General features: G+C 41.2%; 1 protein-coding gene and 1 long non-coding RNA gene across 7 annotated transcripts in view; one reads left to right on the top strand and one right to left on the bottom strand.

Annotated features, from left to right (window-relative positions):
* The window catches only part of LOC129199602 (uncharacterized), a 28,602-nt gene extending 9,960 nt beyond the window's left edge, over positions 1–18,642 (bottom strand). The window contains exons 1-3 of the long non-coding RNA XR_008574692.1: positions 18,414–18,642; positions 16,397–16,495; positions 14,701–14,795 (exon numbers count right to left, since the gene is read on the bottom strand). This is a non-coding gene — a long non-coding RNA (uncharacterized LOC129199602). The remainder of the gene's footprint in view (positions 1–14,700; positions 14,796–16,396; positions 16,496–18,413) is intronic.
* The window catches only part of GRAMD2B (GRAM domain containing 2B), a 43,335-nt gene continuing 31,550 nt past the window's right edge, over positions 8,840–20,624 (top strand). For 3 of the 6 annotated variants that reach the window (XM_054810334.1, XM_054810333.1, XM_054810332.1), the window contains exon 1: positions 8,840–9,034. In XM_054810334.1, the coding sequence (XP_054666309.1) occupies positions 8,910–9,034 (125 nt within the window). In that variant the 5' untranslated portion in view covers positions 8,840–8,909. Of the gene's footprint in view, positions 9,035–18,745; positions 18,902–20,624 lie in introns of those variants that run through there. The other 3 variants (XM_054810338.1, XM_054810337.1, XM_054810336.1) reach the window with 1 other exon arrangement.

Genomic DNA, 20,624 nt, shown 5'->3' with positions numbered 1-20,624 from the left:
CACTGACATGGGCAGTTTGAATAGGTTTTTCAAACACTTAGCATTAATTGGTAACAGAGACTAGATCAAAATCAGCTGAGTTCCTTTAACCTTCCCCAAATACCTTCACGTCTTCAAGTTTCACTTAACATCACTGTAACAGGACTAGCGTTATTCAGCTCTCAAGGGTGGCATTAACTTCATTAAGTGCTGTTTGTACAATGTTTTAAGCTCCTCATTAGAACATGCATATAGGTATTTTAGATTAATGAGGCTCTATTGCTATAACCTATCACTGCGTAATTGCAATTTCTTTATAAGTAGCTGATGCAGTGCAAACTCTCTTAAATGGTAAAACTGGCACAACAATCAGTTTTCATTGATGTGTACTGTATGCCTTCTAGCTTCAGACAAAAACGATTTTAAAAAGAAAAAAAAAAACACACACATGCTACAGCCTCCTTCCTTCCCTGTGGCCCCACTACACAGCCTGATCTGCTGACTGGGCAGACACAGAGCAGCAGCAGATAGGCTCTACAGCTACAGCTGAGATCACAGAATGACAGAATCGTAGAGGTGGGAAGGGACCTCTGGAGATCATCTAGTCCAACCCCACTGCCAAAGCAGTATCACCTGGAGCAGGTTGCACAGGATCACATCCAGGCAGGTTTTGAATATGTCCAGAGAAGGAGACTCCACAATCTCTCTGGGCAGCCTGTTCCAGTGCTCTGGCACCCACAGAGTAAAGAAGTTTTTCCTCATATTGAGATGACCGAGTCTAGCTCACCCCACCTCTGTTTTTCAGCAGCAGCCTTAACTGACATCCTCAGTTCAGGTATTTCACTGTCTTCCCTCAAGCTAGAAGAGAAGCAACCCCAGAGGTCTGGGTAGACAGGCTCCTCTCTCACAAGTGCACAGTCACAAGAGCTAAACCGTGTTATTGCAACTGTGCTCACAGTGGCAGGAGGGGCAGATGGAGTCAACTCGGCAAACGGCAGCAGATAATGCCCTAGGCAGGACAAGTACATACAGCAACTCATGCACAACACCTAAGCTAAGAGTGTTTTAGAACAAAAGAAGTTATGCAAATCAAGGGAAAACCAAAAGCAAAACCAAACAAAAAAATATCCAGGTTGCCAGCAGGAAGTTCACTTCTGAAACAGTTTGTTTCTGAACAACATAATTTCTATGCTTTTCTTTGCCCTTCAAGAAAGGCTTATGTAATTTAAATCATCTACATAACTAAATATAATAGAATCTTCAAGAGAAAAGAGCCACACCTAAACCTTAGTCCCCCTTTTGCCCTGACAAGGGCAATTGCCATACCTGGGCAAAAAAACGTTTTCCTTTTAACACAGTTGCCCAGAGAAAGACAGCAGATTAAAACACATGTTTGCATATGCAAGGACAGAAATTCATCTCTGAAAAGCCATTCAAAAGGAAAAAGGCTTTTTTTAAAAAAATGTATTTTATTCACTTTCAGGAAGCATTCTACTGTGCAATCACATAAGATTAAACCTGTCTCTCCAGCTCTTCCTCCTATTGTTTGTGTTAAACACAATAACAATATAAGGTAAGAGGTAGAAAGGGAATATAAGAGCTGGGCCAATATTCTGATTGGGACTATATCAGAGTAGGAAGTTACCACTTTTCTTACAGAGAACAGAAAAACAGGTTTGAAGTGTTTAAATTCCCTGGATCTGTTTACTTTCCTCATGGGCTTGTCTAATCACTTCCTGAGAAAATCAAAGCAACCAAATCCATGATTTGTTCAGACGGTCTTTATTGATAACTGTAGGCAAGTTTCTGTCAAGTGAAATTTTTTCCATGCTTCCTACCTACAAATTAAGCTCACTTTGCAGCACAGGGTTGTCTGACAGTGATCTGATTAGAAGTCTGATGAAGCTTCTGTTCACCTCAGGTTTTGTAGGTCTCAAATGCCTTTGCCTTTTTAACAATTTGCTACGCTGACATATTACAGCTGGCCTTGCTGGAGTTTTATTCCTATTACCACCTTGTTGTTTAACTGACAACTGTATTACCAGCTGCTATCTCACTGAGGTTTTTACTGTCTCATGCATCTTCCTGGTGCTGCTACACTAGCTAAGCATTGCTGGAATTTCCAATTTTATTCACTAATGCTTTTGGCCATGCAGCATTCAAGAGCGGGTGTCACTGTACAGTCGGCAGTGGAATCTTACACTGTGTAGACCTGGACTTCACTTCCTAAGTGAAGTATTGGATAAAGCAGAGGTCTACATAAAAGACAGCTACCATAAGCTCTCCTCAGAGATGACACTACTATGGATAAGCAGAAATTTTCAGCATTTCACAATGCTGCTTACTGAATTTATTTCTTCCTTTCAGGTCAGCAGTCACCAGCTTGGTAAGATACTGTCAGTTCTCATTCTTAGCAACATTTTATTCCAGTCCTGGTTATAATCCTCACCATTACCACACAAAGTCTGAAAATACTACTTTGACAAACTCATCAGATTCCAATGAGTAAATAAAAAGTTGTTGGGGTTTTTTTTAATTATCTTCTTACACTGTTCAGAGAAGAGAAAGAAAATCAATTCACATTTTTAAATGCTTGGACTGATAGTACTGCAAGCCTCCAGACATCACTTCAAGAATGAGAAATGCAGCCATTTACAAAGCAGAATTTCTTTACCTTTTTAAAGCATATCCTACACGCATACATGAGGCAAAGAATGGGCCATTCACTCAAATAAGCAGCACCCTGCAAAAATCAGATGCTAGTAGCCTATTTGCTTTGCATGCTATATTCTCTTGTTTACTACCACAGAGTCTATACTCTCACCCAAGCCACTCAGATCAGGCATTATTAACAGCAGAGTCCTTCAATCAACCAGAAGATGTATTTTTTTATTAACAAACCCAAGTCTCTTGCTCACACAGGGCAACAAACTCAGGCACTTTTTGTCTTGTATTTCCTTATCAGCCTCTGGTGCTCAAGCACTAAAGCTGTATGTACTCCAATTTTTTAGACTTTAGAGTTTCCTACTGTTACAAGAAAATTTTGCAAAACCCATTTTCAAGTCAGTTTCCTTTTGTAACCTCACTGCATCAGACCCTCTTCTCTACCCCAATGGCTTTCTTCCAAGTTCATTGGGTCTGGTTTTGTTTTTTTTAAAAACTCTTTCCTTCCTGAAAGAAGGAAGAGGCTCCCCAACACGGATAAGCCTGAATGCCCCAAGTGGTTCCAGAAGTTGAGCACAAGGGAGCTCCAGGGGGAGGAAGGTGAGCATTGATAGACGGGAGTAAGCACAACAGCATCTACTGAGATGCCAGAGAGCAAAAAAGGCATAGTTTAAAGTGCATGTTCCTACAGCAAGTTTACTGAAGAGAAAAATAGTCACTGGCTTCCACAAACATGGAAACCATACCATTCCATTAATCCCTATATACCTCTAGGTGTCTTCTATGCTACATCTACCTTGCACTGCACCTGACCAGTTCAAGTTTTCTGTCTCCTTGCTCCATAAACATGTTTGTGATTCTACCAGTTCTGCTCTCATACAGCATTCTGAGCAGCACAGCAGGAGCCACAGCAATCCTAAGTATCCGCCTGTAGCATCCCACATACTCAATGAAGTAGTGGTGTAAGTTTAATTAGAAACAGGCACAACTCAAAACTCACTGCATGCAAACTGAGTGTATCTCACCATTGCAGACTAAGCATAGGGTGGAACAGAACAAACACAAGTTCAAGAGGAAAACAAAGAAATCTAAGATTAGAAAGAGGAACAGAATATAGGAACCTAGATATAAAACTTATCTAAAGAAGTCCAAACCACTTTTATAGTGTACTAGATCTGATCCATATGTCATTCTGGAATTACCTGTGGAAACATGCACTTTTCAAATGTACAATTCAGAGAAAAAATAGTGATTTTTACACAAACTTGGTCCAGGCAGCAAAAAAGAAAACAAAAACTGGAGGCAATCCTAACCATGAAAGACACCGTCAGATTAAATCACAGCAGCTGCTTCTTTGTATACCACAGAAAAGAAAAATTATGCAAGCCAAACCCATCAAGCAAGAATTCAGTGCTTCAGGCTACTAGCTAAATGTTGCTTCCCCCAACCCAATTCTTCTAGGGATCATAACAGACTAATTATGCACAGTCTTATTCCTTAATCTTATAGGCCTGTAAATTCTGAGATTCAGACCAAACTGATGAAACACCCAGTCATCCATTCCTCTGCTCTTTAATAAAAAATCTGTAAGGTTTTGTGGCTGCACTCCAGCCAAGATGTAAACTCTTATAAGATTGTACATAAAAACATTCACTACCATCTCAAATCACTAGTGTGACGTTCTGCCACAAGTACAACAGCTGGTTTAGTGTTGATTTGATTCATTCTTGGATAGTAATAAAATATGAAGTTTTGTTTAGAACACTGCCAGCCATCTCTTTACCTTTTTTGTTTAGTAACATCCCCCTTTATCGTCACTTCAACTTGCAATCTTTATGCAGTTTCATACCAGTTACCTATCACACGGCACAAAAGCTTCCCTAGCATAAAAGAAAGCTCTCACTGTGAATACCCAGAATTCATGACTTTTTTTTCTTCCTATCTGATAACATGAGATCATTTTCATAAAGACATAGGGACATAAAATAGGTGCAACACAACTGGTATTGCTAGTATATTTCCCGGTATCTCTTTCCTCAGAAGAAATATTTCAGGAATTGAGAAAGGAAAAATAAACTACCATTTCTTTTCCTGGAGTAACTCACTTTGAAAGAGAAAAAAAATTCATAGCAGTCATAAGGATAAAAGAAGTATCGTAAATTTTTCAGCACAGATTCTAACCTTTCAGTGATGGCTGTTGCAGACTGAGAATAAAATTGTACAAGGTTCAAGGACACCAATCACTTTTTTTCCCCCCCGCTCTGTCTGCCTATCACAAACAATTGCAACAGTGCTACTCTACAAGATATAGTCTAGCAGGTAAGTGATAACAGAGTGTCAGTGACAAAGGTCAGAATTAAAGGGCATAGTTTGATAACTGAGAAAAATAAGGATACACTTGGCCAAATATGCATATGGATTTGAAGAAAAGTAGATTACAGGACAACAAACAAGAAATAAAGGGGAAAAGCTGTTTTCATTATACAGGACGGCAAGACACAAGAGTCAAAAAATGTATGCAAGCTTACAAGCCACTGAGCTACCAATTTCTTCAGAACATGAAGAACAATTCTCTGGGGAGAAGTTCGTGTACAGCAGATAGCCACACCATCAGGAGTATCAACTTCTCCCCACACCTGATACACCGCATCAGAAAAAGATATTGGTGTCCGTTAACTACTGCTAAGAGATCTGAAGCAAGCAGCTAACAAAAGTTAAGTACTGTATCTGCCACATGCCTCTATAGGTGAAATTTCTGTAAGTATCTTAACCTCTGGAGAATTTTATGGAAACCAGGAATCAGAAAGACAGTGAGTGATTGACTGCTTTAAAAATTTGCACAGTGCTTATGAATGACAAGGTTTGCATATGCTCGCATCATAATAGGGCAATCCCGAGGCTGATCATACAGCTTAAATCCCCTTCCAATAAAAATGGCATGAATTCAATTCTTATCTTTTATACAGGCACCACCAGGTCAGCCCTTTTCAGCTCCCAAACCACAAACTAATATCTCCTCCTTTTCCAGCCTCAAAACAATCTCCAACACATCTCAAGATCACAGTTGTGCAGAGGCACTAGAAATCAATAGTAAATTCAGTTTGTCTGAGCCCGACAACAAGGAAAGGAAAGCTCAATCCATTGGTGTTGTGGTTTAACCCAGCAGGCAGCTAAAACAACCACACAGCCATTCGCTCACTCCTCCCTCCCAGAGGGATGGGGGAGAGAATTGAAAATGGAGAAGAAAAAAACAAACTTGTGGGTTGAGATAAAGACAACTTAATGAGACAAAACAAAAAAAAAAGATAATAATAGCAATAATAATGATATACAAAACAAGTGATGAACAGCACAATTTCTCAACACCCGAAGTCAATGCCCTGCAAGACCTTGAGCTGACCCACCTCTCAGCTCACCCTCCCAGTCATATACAGAACATGATGTCTTATGATATGGAACATCCCTTTGGCCAGTTTGGGTCAGCTGTCCTGCCTGTGTCCCCTGCCAGCTCCTTGGCCACCCCCCACCTTCTCACTGGCAGGGCACCGTGAGAAGCTGAAAAGTCCTTGACTGCTTGGCAACAACTAAAAACATCAGTGTGTTATCAACATTCTTCTCATCCTAAATCCAAAACACAGAACTACACCAGCTGCTAGGAAGAAAAGTAACTCTATCCCTGCTGAAACCAGGAAAATTGGGCATATAATGACATCACTACTACCACTGTACTTCTGCTCCCACCAAATGCATGTTGTAGGCCTGCTCCTCTTCTTTCCATCAATCCAGGCACTTACTGCTGCAACACTCAAGAAATGTGAGCCCTCAATAAGCTGCAGCAGTAAGAGTCTGAGGGCACTATCACACAAGCCTGTTTTGCTTCACATGGCCATATATAATGCCAGTGTCACTGCAACAAAGTTCATGTGGTAAACTTGGCAGCATTAGGTTTACAGTTGAACTTAATGATCTTAAAGGTCTTTTCCAATCTAAATGATTCTATGATTCTATGTAGTCAGACCTGAGCTAATCCTAAACTAGCTCAGTGACACCAGCTATGTAGCCACAACAGCATTTAATTCACAAGCTAAGTACCTGACCTGTTTGGTATACTATTAGCATGGGCAAACCTAGAAGCCCCTCAGACAGCCATACACAATGTGGTCATATAATTGCAGGCTGGAAAGCATAGATTTACCCTGTGGTGGTATATGATGGAATACAGTAGTTTAGAGGGGGCCACGGTGCTCTGTAAGAGAACTTAACTGTTTTGTTGACAACAGCAAAGATGTGTAAACTTGAAGTAAGGAAATCGTGTCACGGTTGCTCCTTGCTAAAAATGTTCCTGCAATTACCCTTTTAGATAAAAATTCAGTTGCCCTCTCTCTGTACTTTAACATACAGAAGAAACACAGTTGCCATTCAGACTTTTAATGAAGGGGTTTCATTACATTTTACTATGCAAATGGATTGTTTTCAAAGATAAATATTTCATATTAATGATCTACAAGCTCACTATGTCACTTAAGTTTTCTAATCAGTTTTAAGGATGTTTGTGTCTTTAAAAAGAATAAATACTTCTTATCGTAAGTGGATACATGTGAACAACACAACAGAGCCAAGGTCAATTCTCCTTGTGACTAGATGAGGAAAACAGCTTTTGTTTACTGTATTTGTTGAAGGTTATATCACTTGTTTTACAGAGAAGGAATAAAGTACAGACACTTTGCATAGCTAGCCACCCCTGTGTTTGTAATCTCTGGTCACACAAGATCAAGCAGAATCAGAGGAACAAAAAGGCCTAGATAGCAGGATACCAAAGATGTATAGCATAGCTACTGAAGGAGGCATTAATTCAGATCATTTAACCCGGGAAAAACAAGTAAACCAACTCAATTTCCAATCAGCTTAAATCCTGTTCCTAAGTAAAACTGTTCAATTTTTTCCATTTCACAGGTAACACCTAAGACGACGAAGAGTGTGTATTTCATTCCTTTTCTGCCTTTTTTCTTTCAAGACTTCTCACATTTATTTGGAATTTTCACTTCCAAGAAAACTGCTGTTTCATCTCTACCTTTGCTTCTTAGTTATTATGCTCATCCTGTTATTTTAATAGTTACTGTTTCTCCTGTTGTTTCTGACCTTTATAGATTTCATGACAGTTTGCTTAAGACTGATCACAAAATATTATATTTAAAAAAGCAAAGACCAGATGTTTAGTCATGCAAAGAAACCACAGACAAAAAAACCCCAAACAAACAAACAACAACAAACCATGGATAAAGACATCATAATTTGACTAGATGGGCAAATGAGCTTACGAGTGAAACCTAGGAACAGTCCAAACGCATTTGTATTGTTTCACAATCTGTTTATAGATGCTGAGAACAGAAAGAGGGTGCTACATTCCACATATTTGTTCAGTCTCATAGACAAACCCTTATTACTACGCAGACCCTAAATGAAGTTTAACAGAATTTCTGGAGGTCTTGGGGTGCTAATTCAGTACTACAGGAGGACTTGCCATCTAAAGAAACATCGCTTATCATTTCCTTGACTAACCTAATCATTATAGCAATCTTCAACAAACAGAAAACTGTGTGAGTTTGTAGTTAATGTTTGCCAATTCCTATGGAAAAAAATGGTTAGGCAAGCTGGTTTTGTTCAGCTGGGTTTTGGTGCATTGGGAATTAAAAGATTATCTGTACATAAGCTGAACTGTAATGAACTGACTTTATAGCAACTACATGCATGCATATGCACCAATTTGTCACTGGAGAAGTTCAATATTTTGACATGTCAGAATGGGTGGATATAGTCACTTCTGAAAGATATACAATTATGTTCGTCAAACTTGGGTAATTAGAGACAGGTAAGTAATTCACAAAGTAGAATTTGTGACAGATTGTGTTACAGTATTTGGTACAAACCTGTCAATGAAACATCATTTGAATTAGAGATCTTGTTTTACATTCCTTCTTTTTCTTAATTCATCAAAACAAGTTATTGTGATTAATAATGACATTCCAAAGACACAGTGCACCTGGATTTGATGAGTTTTGTTTCCAAGTAAATCTACGAACTGCCGTGGTTATAAGAGAAAACCACCTTATGATGTCACATCAATATGTTACTCATTAACTGACTTTAAAAACTAGCCTGAGCTGGAGTCACACCAAGACTGCACTTCCTACAGCAGTGAAAGGCTGTGCCTCTGAAGGATTGCTCTACAGCTGAACTCACCTAACTCCACAGTTAACTCCAGTAAAATGATGAGAAAAGGGAATTCCCTGGAGGACTCCGTTTTTCTTTCTGAAAGTCAGAACACCTTCCAAAAGTCAAGTAATGACACCCCTGTCAGCCCTACAGAGAGTTTCGGATCAGTATTTATAAGGTAAATCCTGATGTGTTTTGAGTGTTCTGCGTGAACTTGATGCCGGGGGGACAGGGCACTGGGACAAATACACTGGTGAAAATACCCTGATGAGGAAGCTTAATATGAGAAGGCAATGCATGTAGAGTTGGTAATTTCACCCACATTACTGATTGCACGGGAGATTGCTACTGTAAAGGAGAAATTTGCAAGGAAGGACAGGAGGGTGGTCTTCTCTCTTTCTATTACACTGAAGTAGGGCTTTGAATGTGTATAGCACTGTAGACTAATAAACTCAGGTCTTAAAATGACCTCTGTGAGGTCATTCAATATCTGAGTGGATCTCTGTACAAAACAAATGTAAGCTTTGTTAGAACAGGGAATTTAACAAAATACTTTCATATGTGTTTTGGCCTATATGAAACTTCACAATGCTTATTGAATTATGTTTCAAGAGAAATGCTACCATAACCATAAGGAATATTCATGGCAGTTGAATGCTTGCACGAATGGATACTGTTAAAGGGTTTGCCAATAGAACAATCACAATTTTAAGGGGAAATCTGTTTTCTTACTTTGGAAGGGCGGACTTGTTGGATTGTGGACTCACATTGAGGTGGAACTGATTGCAATGAAGAGTTCTGGATAAATCGCATGTATTTTAGCACAGATAAATGAGGGAAGGCAGTGTCAGAGGGTTACTGGCACTTACCACTTATCCTTCCCCATCTACTGGAGAGACAAGTAAACATCCATAGTATTTACATCAACCAACTATGAATAAAGTAGCTTAAAAAGCTATTCAAAGTAGCTTTAGACATTTATTGGCTCTTAACCAACTCAAAAATTCTTTACCAAGCACTGTCCTTAATATCTGCTCAGTGCCCAGCCACCCTGAAGAGTGTTTTGGAGGGAGCACCTCTACACAGTCTTTGTGTGGATGAATTATATTTCTTCGCAATTGTGCACAAATTCTTTATATGGGGTGATGGCTCATATCACTAAGTGGGTCATAAGTATAAATAAGTCTGCTGGCCTCATTTTTCCTCTTTCAAAGTGTTATTAGGGCTTTAATATTCTATCTGCATAACATCCTTTCTTCCAACTCAAAAGTCAAAGAGATAATGTCCAACAGTTTGAACAGAGAATAAGGAATCAAAAATTATAATTAGAGCTCTCAAAGGCTCTTACCTAAAACTAATCACTTTGAGCCTATTTCTTAAAACAACATCCACCTGTACGCCTCTCTTGATCTCATTTTCCGATTAGACGTGGGACATGAGTACATACAGCGGTATATGGAGGGTTCAACAGAAGTAGGTGATGTTTAACCACTTCTAATTTGAGCAATAGAAAGTTTGCCCTCTTCTCTCTGTCCAGCCTGGAACACTGGGCAGACAGATTTACCTATTTTTTTATTTACTAGATAACCAGTACACAAAAGCTACCATATATGCTCTGATAGCAGTGTGATTGGCCCTTATAAAGAACAGAGTCCTTTGCCTCAGATTTCTCAATAATCAACCTGCCTGCCAAGTAGTGAGTGGCAGGGACAGGCCTTCTAGAAATCCAGTTGAGTAAACTGCGTGTTTCAGTAAGAAAGATCATATGATCATAAAGCCCTGCTGTGAATCTATACCTCTATCAATAGCCTTTTCTACGGAATAGAAGGCTGCAAATACTAGACAATCTAATAAGAATGCATGATTGCACACAATGACCTAGTAGTTGGATTGAGATCTCTCCGAACTTGCTTTTCATGCGTTTGTCACAGTTATGATACACTTCTCCAAAATGAGCCACGTGAAAAATCATGGAAAATACTTTTGGGAAAAAGAAATGCAGGTTCTGCATTTTTAAGTACTATTTTCAATACAGTCCTATTTACTTAGAGTTTATTTCCCATACATGAAGATGCATCCACAGAGAAAATTGAATATATTAATGATTGCTCTTGTTCTTCCTAATTATTCATGCCTGAGGACAAAAACTGACTCTATGCCTAAGTTTTTATATACCTCTATTTTCACCTCACTGTAATTGGCACCATGTGGATGTGCACAAACTTCCCAGAATCCAGGGGGTTATTAACATTTCAGACAGGGGACCTCACAGTTTATCACCATGGCAGCATGTTATTCCTGACACAGAGTGGAACTGATTTCAGAATCAAATTAATACTCTGGAGCTATAGCTGAGGTGTCCACCATGCATAAAAGATCAGAGATTTGTATTGATAAAAGTATTGGCCACATGTGTATGCAGCATTTTATCAGCATGAATGTATAGAGTTGTTCTGACATTGGAACAAACATTTTCCAGTAGTCCAGATCAAAACATTAGCAAAAACAACAGGGATCTCAATCTCCTGTTTGGAGCCCACCCCTATAATGTGAGTCAATACCCTGCATCCAGATTTCCTAAACTTTAGAAGAATCTCAAGCTTTGTGGTTTTGACCAATCTTCAGAATGACCCTGAAAAAAATTTATTGAACACAACAGAATGAGATTTTTAATTCATTTAGATCAGGACTACTGACCACTAGCTCTGTGAATGTCATACTGCTCCATATGTTAACACCAACCCTAGCAATAATCAAGTACAGGTCGTGTATCAAATGCTTTCAGAAAAAAGTGAAGAATCAGCATTTGCCTGTAACATTGATATTAGATAAAAATTATAAATAAAAAACCCCGAAACAAGGACAGTATGGAGAGGTATGTTTTCTAAATGCAAAGTCATGGAAATGGGAGTCAAAAGGGTTCTTGACTCTAATCCTGGCTTGGCAGCTCATTTGGTGCATTGCAATGCATAAATCAATAAAATACAATATTTGTGTTTTCCATCTGTGACCTGGCATTAATACTTACCTATCTTTTGCATACAGCAAAATAACAGAAAAATTGTGTAGCAACTTGTAACAAACTGTAAACATTGTTTTGTTGCTGTTGGGTTTTTGTTTGGACACAAGAAAGGATTCAGGGTTTCTCTCTGAAGATTTTCAGATAGGAATGTGAACTTTTTTAAAGGAAATTTACTTCTGCATTGAAATCATACCCCCTCAGAAACATGCAATAAAGTACTGTAAGTCTGAGGATTAGTTCAGACTAATTCAAGCAGTTATGTTGAAGAGATAAGCACATACCTACCATCTTCTAAAAGGTATGTTGTCTTTATAGCTCAATAATGAGCAACTGAAAAACTGGCAGCCACTCTCCTGCTCAACGGCTTGAATCTGGGATTTGGCATTCACCTTATGTGGCCTTGCTACACGAGACATATCTATGTTTATTCCCCAAAGTAATACAGCTCCCAGTTCTAAATGAGACAAAACAGTAAATCTATCCGGCTTGGAATAGCTCATTATTCACAACCCTGTGAGAGATGTAAAGACTGTGAGAGAACTGATAGCATGAGTCATTCTTTCACATTATCTTGTGTCCCTCACTTTAACCTTCCTCTCCTCACAGGAAGAACAATTCTTTCCTAAGCTCCTGGAAAGTCTGGGAGCTATTTTTTCTTATGGAGGATTCCATTTATCCTCAAAGAAGCTGTGCTAGCTTTCACTTTCTTACATACTTAACATACTACAGCGCTGCTCTTCAGATACTGCCAGATGACTAAAGGTTTCTCTAAACAAAACGATCACTATATTTAGATATACCATGAATACTGGCATGCATGCATGCATAACTGGTTCAAAGAGGTATCCATGTGTATTTGCTTATGATACATAGATTCAGTAAATACATACATGCATGCACTTTATTCATTAGACACAGGTTATCTGTTTGATGTCTAAAACATAATGGTGCACCTGGATTGAAATTTTTGTCCATGTAATCTGTATACAGATAAGTCACACTTGGATGTCACCCAGGATTTCCTTTGGACATCTGTAAGCAAAGGATGACAAATCAAGCTAAGCTGATCCACCAGGGTAGAACAAGCAATATTTGTATTTATCTTTTCCTGCCTAGCTGGCCAATATATTAAATGACGATGATAAATGCAGAAAAATGGATTTCACTGCCATGGGATTTGGTACTTTCCCTATAAATTACAAGATCTAGGCATCATAGCATTCTAACAATGCCATCCATGAGGCATCCAAGACAATATATTGCTTGGGAGTATGCCATCACTGCTTTTTTTTCTCAGGAACTAAGAGGAGACTGACCTGTGGTTTTCAGCAAAGTGCCAACTGGCCAAGTGCCATCTCCTAGGCAGCAGAACTGAACTGTAACATGCCACACAGTTGCTTTTTTCAGAATATAAGAAAGTTGCCATGAAGAATTGGGAGAGAGGAATGTTCCTTTACTTCACCAGTTCCACTGTGTTTTGCCATTAACCATCCTTCCCACACTGTTCTTTTGATCAGCATGACACACACTAAGACACATTGGTAGGACCCACAGTATGCAGTGTGTCTTCTGTGAGACTACACAGTAAGTTGTGTGAAGGTCATTTGTACTAAAATGGCAGGAAATGTGCTAACGGAGTATATGTACAATGTGTTACACACTCACTATGAGGGGGCTGACACCACATTACTAATACTCTAGAACTTTTGGGTGAGAATTTCTCTCCTCTTTCATTTTTCACACTTCAAAAACCCATAAATTATTAAACTCTTAACCCAGGCAAGGAACAGGAATCAATTGGCTAAAACTGCTTTTCATTCCTCACAAAATTGCACCACTCGCCGTGTTCTGGCCCTTGTTATCTTCTACAGACTATCTAGGACCGTGGCTTACTCCGTTTATTTCGAGCATACTTCAAGTATGCCAAATGACTTGCAGATGTTTCTGAGCATTCCTGCCTGAAACAGGAGTGTCACCAACAACACATCAGATCATGTATGACTTTGTCTAGCTGGCTCTGGTAACCTCCAAAGATAGAGTCTATATCCTCTCTGGGCAACCTCTTCCAACACTGCATCACTCTTTCAGTGCAGTACTTTTGTCTTTTTTAGTCTGCATCTCGCAAGCTGTAAGCCATTTCACTCTGCTTGTGGCTGACTTGCATATATTCTAGAAATCAAAATTTTTCACTGTTTCACCATCTTTCCAAATGTCTACTAGTTTGTGTCTCATACAATCAGAGCTCCTATTTTTATGGTATCTAACATAAGTCTGCTTTCTTATCGTATTTCAAAAGAGTAATGTAAGGACTTATTTAGCAGGTCTTCCATCACTTAATGGCTTCCAAGGCATTTAAGTAGCTTTCACAGAATCCTAGCAATGCAGAATATCTTATAGAAAACTGAAGACAAGGCCTATAATGGCCTATCATACAAAAGTACCTGTATTCAGATACTGTCAAGGCTGTATCTCTTTGTACCTTTTCACACCTGCAAAGAAGTACAGAAGAATTGTCTACTGAAGGAGAAATGTGCTCAAAGTATACAAAATGCCACTGTACTCATTTTCTGCTTTGTTCTTTCCCAAGAAGTTTCCTCACATTTAGGCATGCTGATACTCACTATATAAGCTGAGAAATACTTTGTGAACAGTCTTGATGACTATACTGAAATAAAACTCCAAGATACATTAATACTGTTCATTAAGTCAGTCTCAACCCTGTTTATTTCCAGCTAGATTGTCTTCTTTTTATCAGTCATCAGCAATATCCTATCCAAGAATCTCTAGGCACGGGTAGCAGTGCCACTGCTTTTTATACTGACCTTTCCAGTGTGTCTCATTGGGCTCCTTTACTCTTCCTTTCCTTGTGTTATTCAAGACAGGATTAGTAATTATTCTGATAAAATGAAGAAACAGTCTGAAAAAAAAACCAAGAGTGAAATTCAGAATGGACATGTAGAAGGACATACTTAGTCAAATCTAATAATCAGCTGCTAATGTACTAGAGGAAAACATCTCAGCTGTCCTTTATAAAAGCTTCACCAGGTCATAGTGGTTCAACAATTAAACCTGAGCCAGATTCACACTGCTGTGAAACACATAAACACTATACTATGAAATATAAACAACGATAGTGTGTATAGGACAGATAAAGGAATCTTTTAATCTTGTCTCTATTCAGCCTTTGTAAGACTTCTGGTGTCCAGCCTGGGGCCCTGCACTTCAGAAAAGATCTGAACCTATTAGAGAGAGTTCATAGGGAAAAAAAGAAGTCCAGAAAACATAATTTATACCTTTTATCTGAATATATACAGAAGAAGAAAATCAGGCAAAATGGGAGACAGTTTTTCCACAGTTCTTCATATTGAATAAATTAAGAAGCAATGGCTTTAAATTTCAGCAAGAAGGATTCAGGATCATGTCAGAGATTAAGGAGGACTTCCCCTGGATGACAGCAAATACTGGAACTGATTGCCTGGATACATTGCTGACTTTTAAGAACAACTTAGACTACTGTCTTGTCAGGAATGACACAGGAATAGCAAGCCTTGCCTTGGGATAGGGAATGAACTTCATGATTCAGTGAGTCTCTCCCCATTCTGCTTTTCTGTAAAAAAAGTTACTTAAGATACATATGAAATCACAATGAAAGTTTTTCCTATTATTTCATCTCTAGTTTTTCAACCTTTGCTGTGTTATACATAATGTTGAAGGTCCTGATTATCGAAAACCCTCATCTCTGAGGCTTAAAGCAGTCTCTTCAGAGCCGCACACAAATTTTTGCCTACATGGCATCACTGGTACTGCAGGCATTAAACAGTAATCAGTAATTTTATAGTACACTAATTTCTCTTTCTCTCCCCAATCTGCACTTTAGCAAGTAGAGAAAAACACAGCCCACATTTTCACGCAACAATGGGTCTCTGTTGATGACAGCTTAGTCTTCACATACTTGCTTTACTGAATCTGTATAGATGAGAAATTATAAGTGTACAGTAAAAGGTCCTTTGTGCTTTTTTTTTTTTGTGCATATGTAAGACTTGCCACAGTATATCAAAATAAAAGCATAAGGTTTTCAAGTATATTCCACCCACATGAGCAACTGCACATTTGGTTGTTTAATATAAGGCCCTCCTGACTACATATTACTGAGAATCCTGGCATTTGGGACTTTTATCACTCAGGAGCGTGTCCTTTCACTCTGGAGTTGCCATACTATGTACAGTTTGACAAAGTTTGGCCACAGAGTTTCCTTATCAAATCCTCCAAAAAACACAAGCTATAATAATTGCTTATTATTTCCATTGTCATTAATAGATAATAACAAAATGCACTAAGGAGGTATGTATTGAAAATTTGCCAGAACCAAGTCTCTGACAAGTTAAGATATCATGATATGGAACAAAGTATTTAGTAAGGATTCATTTTTTGTGTCCAGGCTGCAGGCATCAATTTTTTGAATTTAAGTTTCTTCTACAGTAAATACCTTGACTAATTAAAACAGAGAGCTTTGCATACCTTGACAATTGAGCAAAACAAATCTAAAACAAAGACTGCGCTCCAGGGATCAGCAGCTCCATTCCAGTTCTTGCACCACTGTGACAGAGGCAGGAACCTCTGGGGATGAGTGAACAAAACAGTTAGCGGTAGCATTTCTCTCCTGTGGCTACATCAGAGACTGAAAATCTACATACTCAAAGGGCAGCTGATTTTATTTGTTCAAATGTCTAGAAGTCAGATTCTCACCTACTGTAAACCAGCATTGTTATGCTGGAGTGGGTAGAGCTACACAAGAGTTATTCAACCACAAGTCTGCCTTCAGCCTCAAAATTAGGATTAAAATAGCAAGTGATAGCTTTCCAGGGCAAGGAAAAGCCCCCAAAATGAGACAAAGGGCAGGCAGTCACCTCTCCTACTGATTGCAGACATACTGCACATGCTTTGGTAGTGCACACTGCTATAAGAACAATTCCCAGGGAACCCAAAACCTTACACAGGCCGCTGCACCCCAGCAAAGGGTCCTGGATCCAAACAGACACAGGATGCCAACCCTGCCTTCCCTGACTCTTTCAGTTCCAGCTCTACTCACAGCCCAGACAGCTGAAATAGGGCCTATTTTGTCATCCCTTGGATAAATGGGATGCCACTATGTAGCCACAGGTTGTGTCTGACATAAGGGGGTGGGAAAAGCTATGCAATGCAGTGCCAAGCCTGATCAGGTGCTCCACAGGGGAGCACAGGGCAACAATCAAAGTTTCACAGGTGCAGACCTAACAGGTCTGAATAATCTTTCTTGTAAATGACATCTCATTTCTTTTCTACACGTGCCTTGGTTTTCATGTTAAATAATACATAAATATTAGTTAGTGGTGTCTTCTAGAAATACAGCCATTTAAAATGTGTTCCTTCCTATGAAACTTGGCACACTGTCTTTACATTTTCTTAGACTAGAGCTAATTAGACCCACCTGGTCTAGCTAAGACCATACAGCAATCCAACATTTTCTGCAGGATCTGTGTGCCCAAGCAGCTATGGCAGTCCTGAGCCTTTTCACCATTAACAGCTCTTTCTTTTTACTGATTTCCTGAATACTAATACTTAGATCTTGCATCTTCAAAATACTGCATCAGTATCAAACAATTCTAACAATGCCACTGGAAAGCTGATTGATTTGCTTTGTACATCTTTTAATCTGAAATGTACATTAGTATCTATCTTCTACCCTTACGTCCACTAACAGAGACCACTCTCCTGTACATATTGTCCCCTCACCTCCTGTGAACAGTTCAGCAGTTAGGAAGAAAACTTTATATATTCTATTAATATATTCTAACACATTAAACCATGAAAATTGACCTTTTTTCTAGAGATGTTACTTTGAACTCTAATCACAAGGCTGGCCTTCCTTAGATTGTATTGCTATAGCCATAGACTCCATCTTTTCTTTGGGAAAATATTAATCCACCAAACTGAACAGCAACTGCAGCTGAGATGACTTGTGCCAAATGCTGCTATTTAACCTTCCAAGGGCACACAACTTCCCCGACAGCCCCCACCAGCACAAGCCAGGGAAAGGCTATGTTTGCTCCAGTTTTCACATGACATTAGGTCAGTTTCTGGGCAGACAACCTAGCCCGCGGTGCTGCTGAAGAGAATGGAAACAAAAAAAACCCCCACCTGAGGCAGCCACAGATGGAAATATCAGCTAATCACCACAGAAGTTTGTGTTAGTACAGCTGTCTGGAGGCCAGCATTGGTATTTGGACTACCGCCTGCTCCCAAGAGACACTGGAGAAAAGCACTGACAGAAACCTGCAGAAGCCCGTTTTCTGTGAGTTACTGCCGGCCTGCAAACTCCCTCCCAGGCTGGGCCAGGCAGCCGTGTGGGCCGCACCGTACACTGCCCGGCCCGGCTGCCCTCGCCTCAGGGCCCCGGCCTGCGGTCACCGCCACCTTCCCTCCTCGCGCCGTGTGTGTGCGTGCGTGAAACCGCATCTCCTGCCCCCCCCCCCCCCGCATAAAAGATTAAGGACACCTTTTGTTCGAGCCAGCGGGAGGCAGCGTCTCACGCGACAACGTCCTGACTAAATAATTTAAGGCGCGTAACGGATCCGCCACGCGGGGAGCGATAGCTCTCGTCGCCCCCCAGAGGCCACGTCAGTCACTTCGTGGCTGCAACCGGGGCCGACCAGCCCGCCGCGGCCCGGGACAGCAGCCAGGCCCAGGCGGACGCGCCGAACCGGTTCTTAGCGCCTTCCCGCCGCGGGCCCACACTCCGGCTCTAGCCGGGCCAAGAAGGGGGTGGTGGCGGTGGGCCCGCCCCGGGGCGGGGCGGCCGGGACGGTGGCGGGGCGGGGCGGTGCGGCCCAGCCCGGCTCGCCGGTTGACTGCTGTGCGTCGGCGGCGGGCTGTGTCGTGCTGTGCGGTGCCGATGGTGCTCATGACCGAGCAGCGGTGCGATGCGGAGGAGCCGAAGGTTGCGCGGGCCGCCGGCAGGCGGGAAAACAGGGGCGCCCTGCGGCTGTGAGTACTGCCCGGGTCGGGAGAGGCAGCCGCCCGCCCGCTGGGACTCCGCGCAGCCCTGCGGGGGCCGCGGCTCCTGCTTGGGCTGCCCCGCGATAGAGGGGCGGCTGCGAAGAGCTACTCGGCGGAGTCACGGCGGCGGCCGGGCCCTGTGAGGTGGCGGCCGGTGGGGGCGGCCGGGAGTTGCTCTCCGGGGCGGCGGGAGTTGGGCTCGGCAGGGCGCGGTGGGGGCTTTGCTGTTCTGGGCGTTGGCTTTGGTTTGAAGTTCATAGAGAAGAGTCGCCAAGGGGTCTCTGCGTCCAGGCTTAAATTAAAAATGAACATCTCTGCTCAGCCGAAATCCGCGCTCTTCAGGAGGCGGCCCCGAGCACGGCGTTAAACTCCGAAGCCGTACTTTTAGGAACAAGGCATATAAGTATTGTTTCTAGTAATTTCGTGCAACAGCCTGGAAATCCTCTGCCGTGGCACAGAAATCCAGCAGCTGTGCTTTATCACATACAGTACTGTGCATGTGCTCCTCTGAGAAGCTGTGATCCTCTCCTCTGGGTGCCAAGAAAACACAGAACTTTATTGAAACTTCACAAACTTCGATACAGGCAAGATGCAGTAAAATGTGAGTTTAGTCTGACTTCTGTCCCAGAGAGAGATGGGACAGGCCACTCCGGCAAGGTGATGGGCACTTGCCTGCTTTGATGTGGTTCCCCACTGTGCTCCTTGCCCAGCGCAGCCATACCCATACCTGGCCTCCTCCTTCTTTTTAACCTGAGAGGTACTGTAACAATGGAGCAGATGAAGAGATAAAAAATAGTTTATATTCTTTGGGAGGAAGAAGAGACCTTGCTGGCTGCTAAAGGCTGCTTAGGCTGACTGATGGAAGGTAGGACAGTCAAAGGGTTTCCCCTTCCATGGGTGGGAGGACTGCCTGCATTCGCCCCCGCCAAGGCCACTGACCTGATGGTGGCTGGGGATGTCAGGGCTTAAAGGCTGCATCTCCTGCATTGATCTTTGGCTTCCTGTGGAGATCTCAAGTTGTTTAGGTGCTTGTATGCTATGGTAATGACTATCACATGAAAATCTTGCTGGAATCAAGCAGCTGTCTGATTCCATATCAGGGTCCCAATTCAAGTGGGACTTGGCAGTCCCAAGGATGCTGTTTGAGAAGTTAAGCATCAGCGCAACAAGAAACTAAAAAATGTGAGGCTTTCTGCTTTAAAAAAAAAAAGTTACTTTCTCCTAATCTGTGATGATTCCCCTCGCCAAAGAACTTTTCTTCACAAAGTTTTAATCTTAAACAGCTGCCAGGAGAAAGGAGAACAAGTTACCAGCAACTAGCTCTTTCTCTGGAAAGAACCCTGAGAAGGTCTGTGTTGCTTTTTTCCCCCAACTGTTGTATCCCTGGTCTCTAAGCAGGTGTATCACAGTGAAATCTGTTGCCAGAAATAACTTGCTTGTTAGAGAGCACTGGGAATCAAAGTGTCTTCCAAGTGTCCTTTATCCTGTATGGTGTAGTCACATCAGTGACTTCACATTACAAATGAGACATAATTCCTCAACTTGCTGTAGAGCCTTCTGACTTCGAGCCTTGGGTCCCGATCCCCCCCACAGAATTATGTCAGTTAACTTAATGAAGTTCTTCCAGTATACAGGATCTGTATCTGATTTTTCTCTTGAGAACTGGACTAGGAGTCCATGCCAGCGTATACAAAGCTTGATGTCAGAGACA

This window comes from Grus americana, chromosome Z (genome assembly GCF_028858705.1).
Source record: "Grus americana isolate bGruAme1 chromosome Z, bGruAme1.mat, whole genome shotgun sequence".
NCBI lineage: Eukaryota > Metazoa > Chordata > Aves > Gruiformes > Gruidae > Grus > Grus americana.
This window is presented reverse-complemented; position numbering and strand designations above follow the sequence as displayed.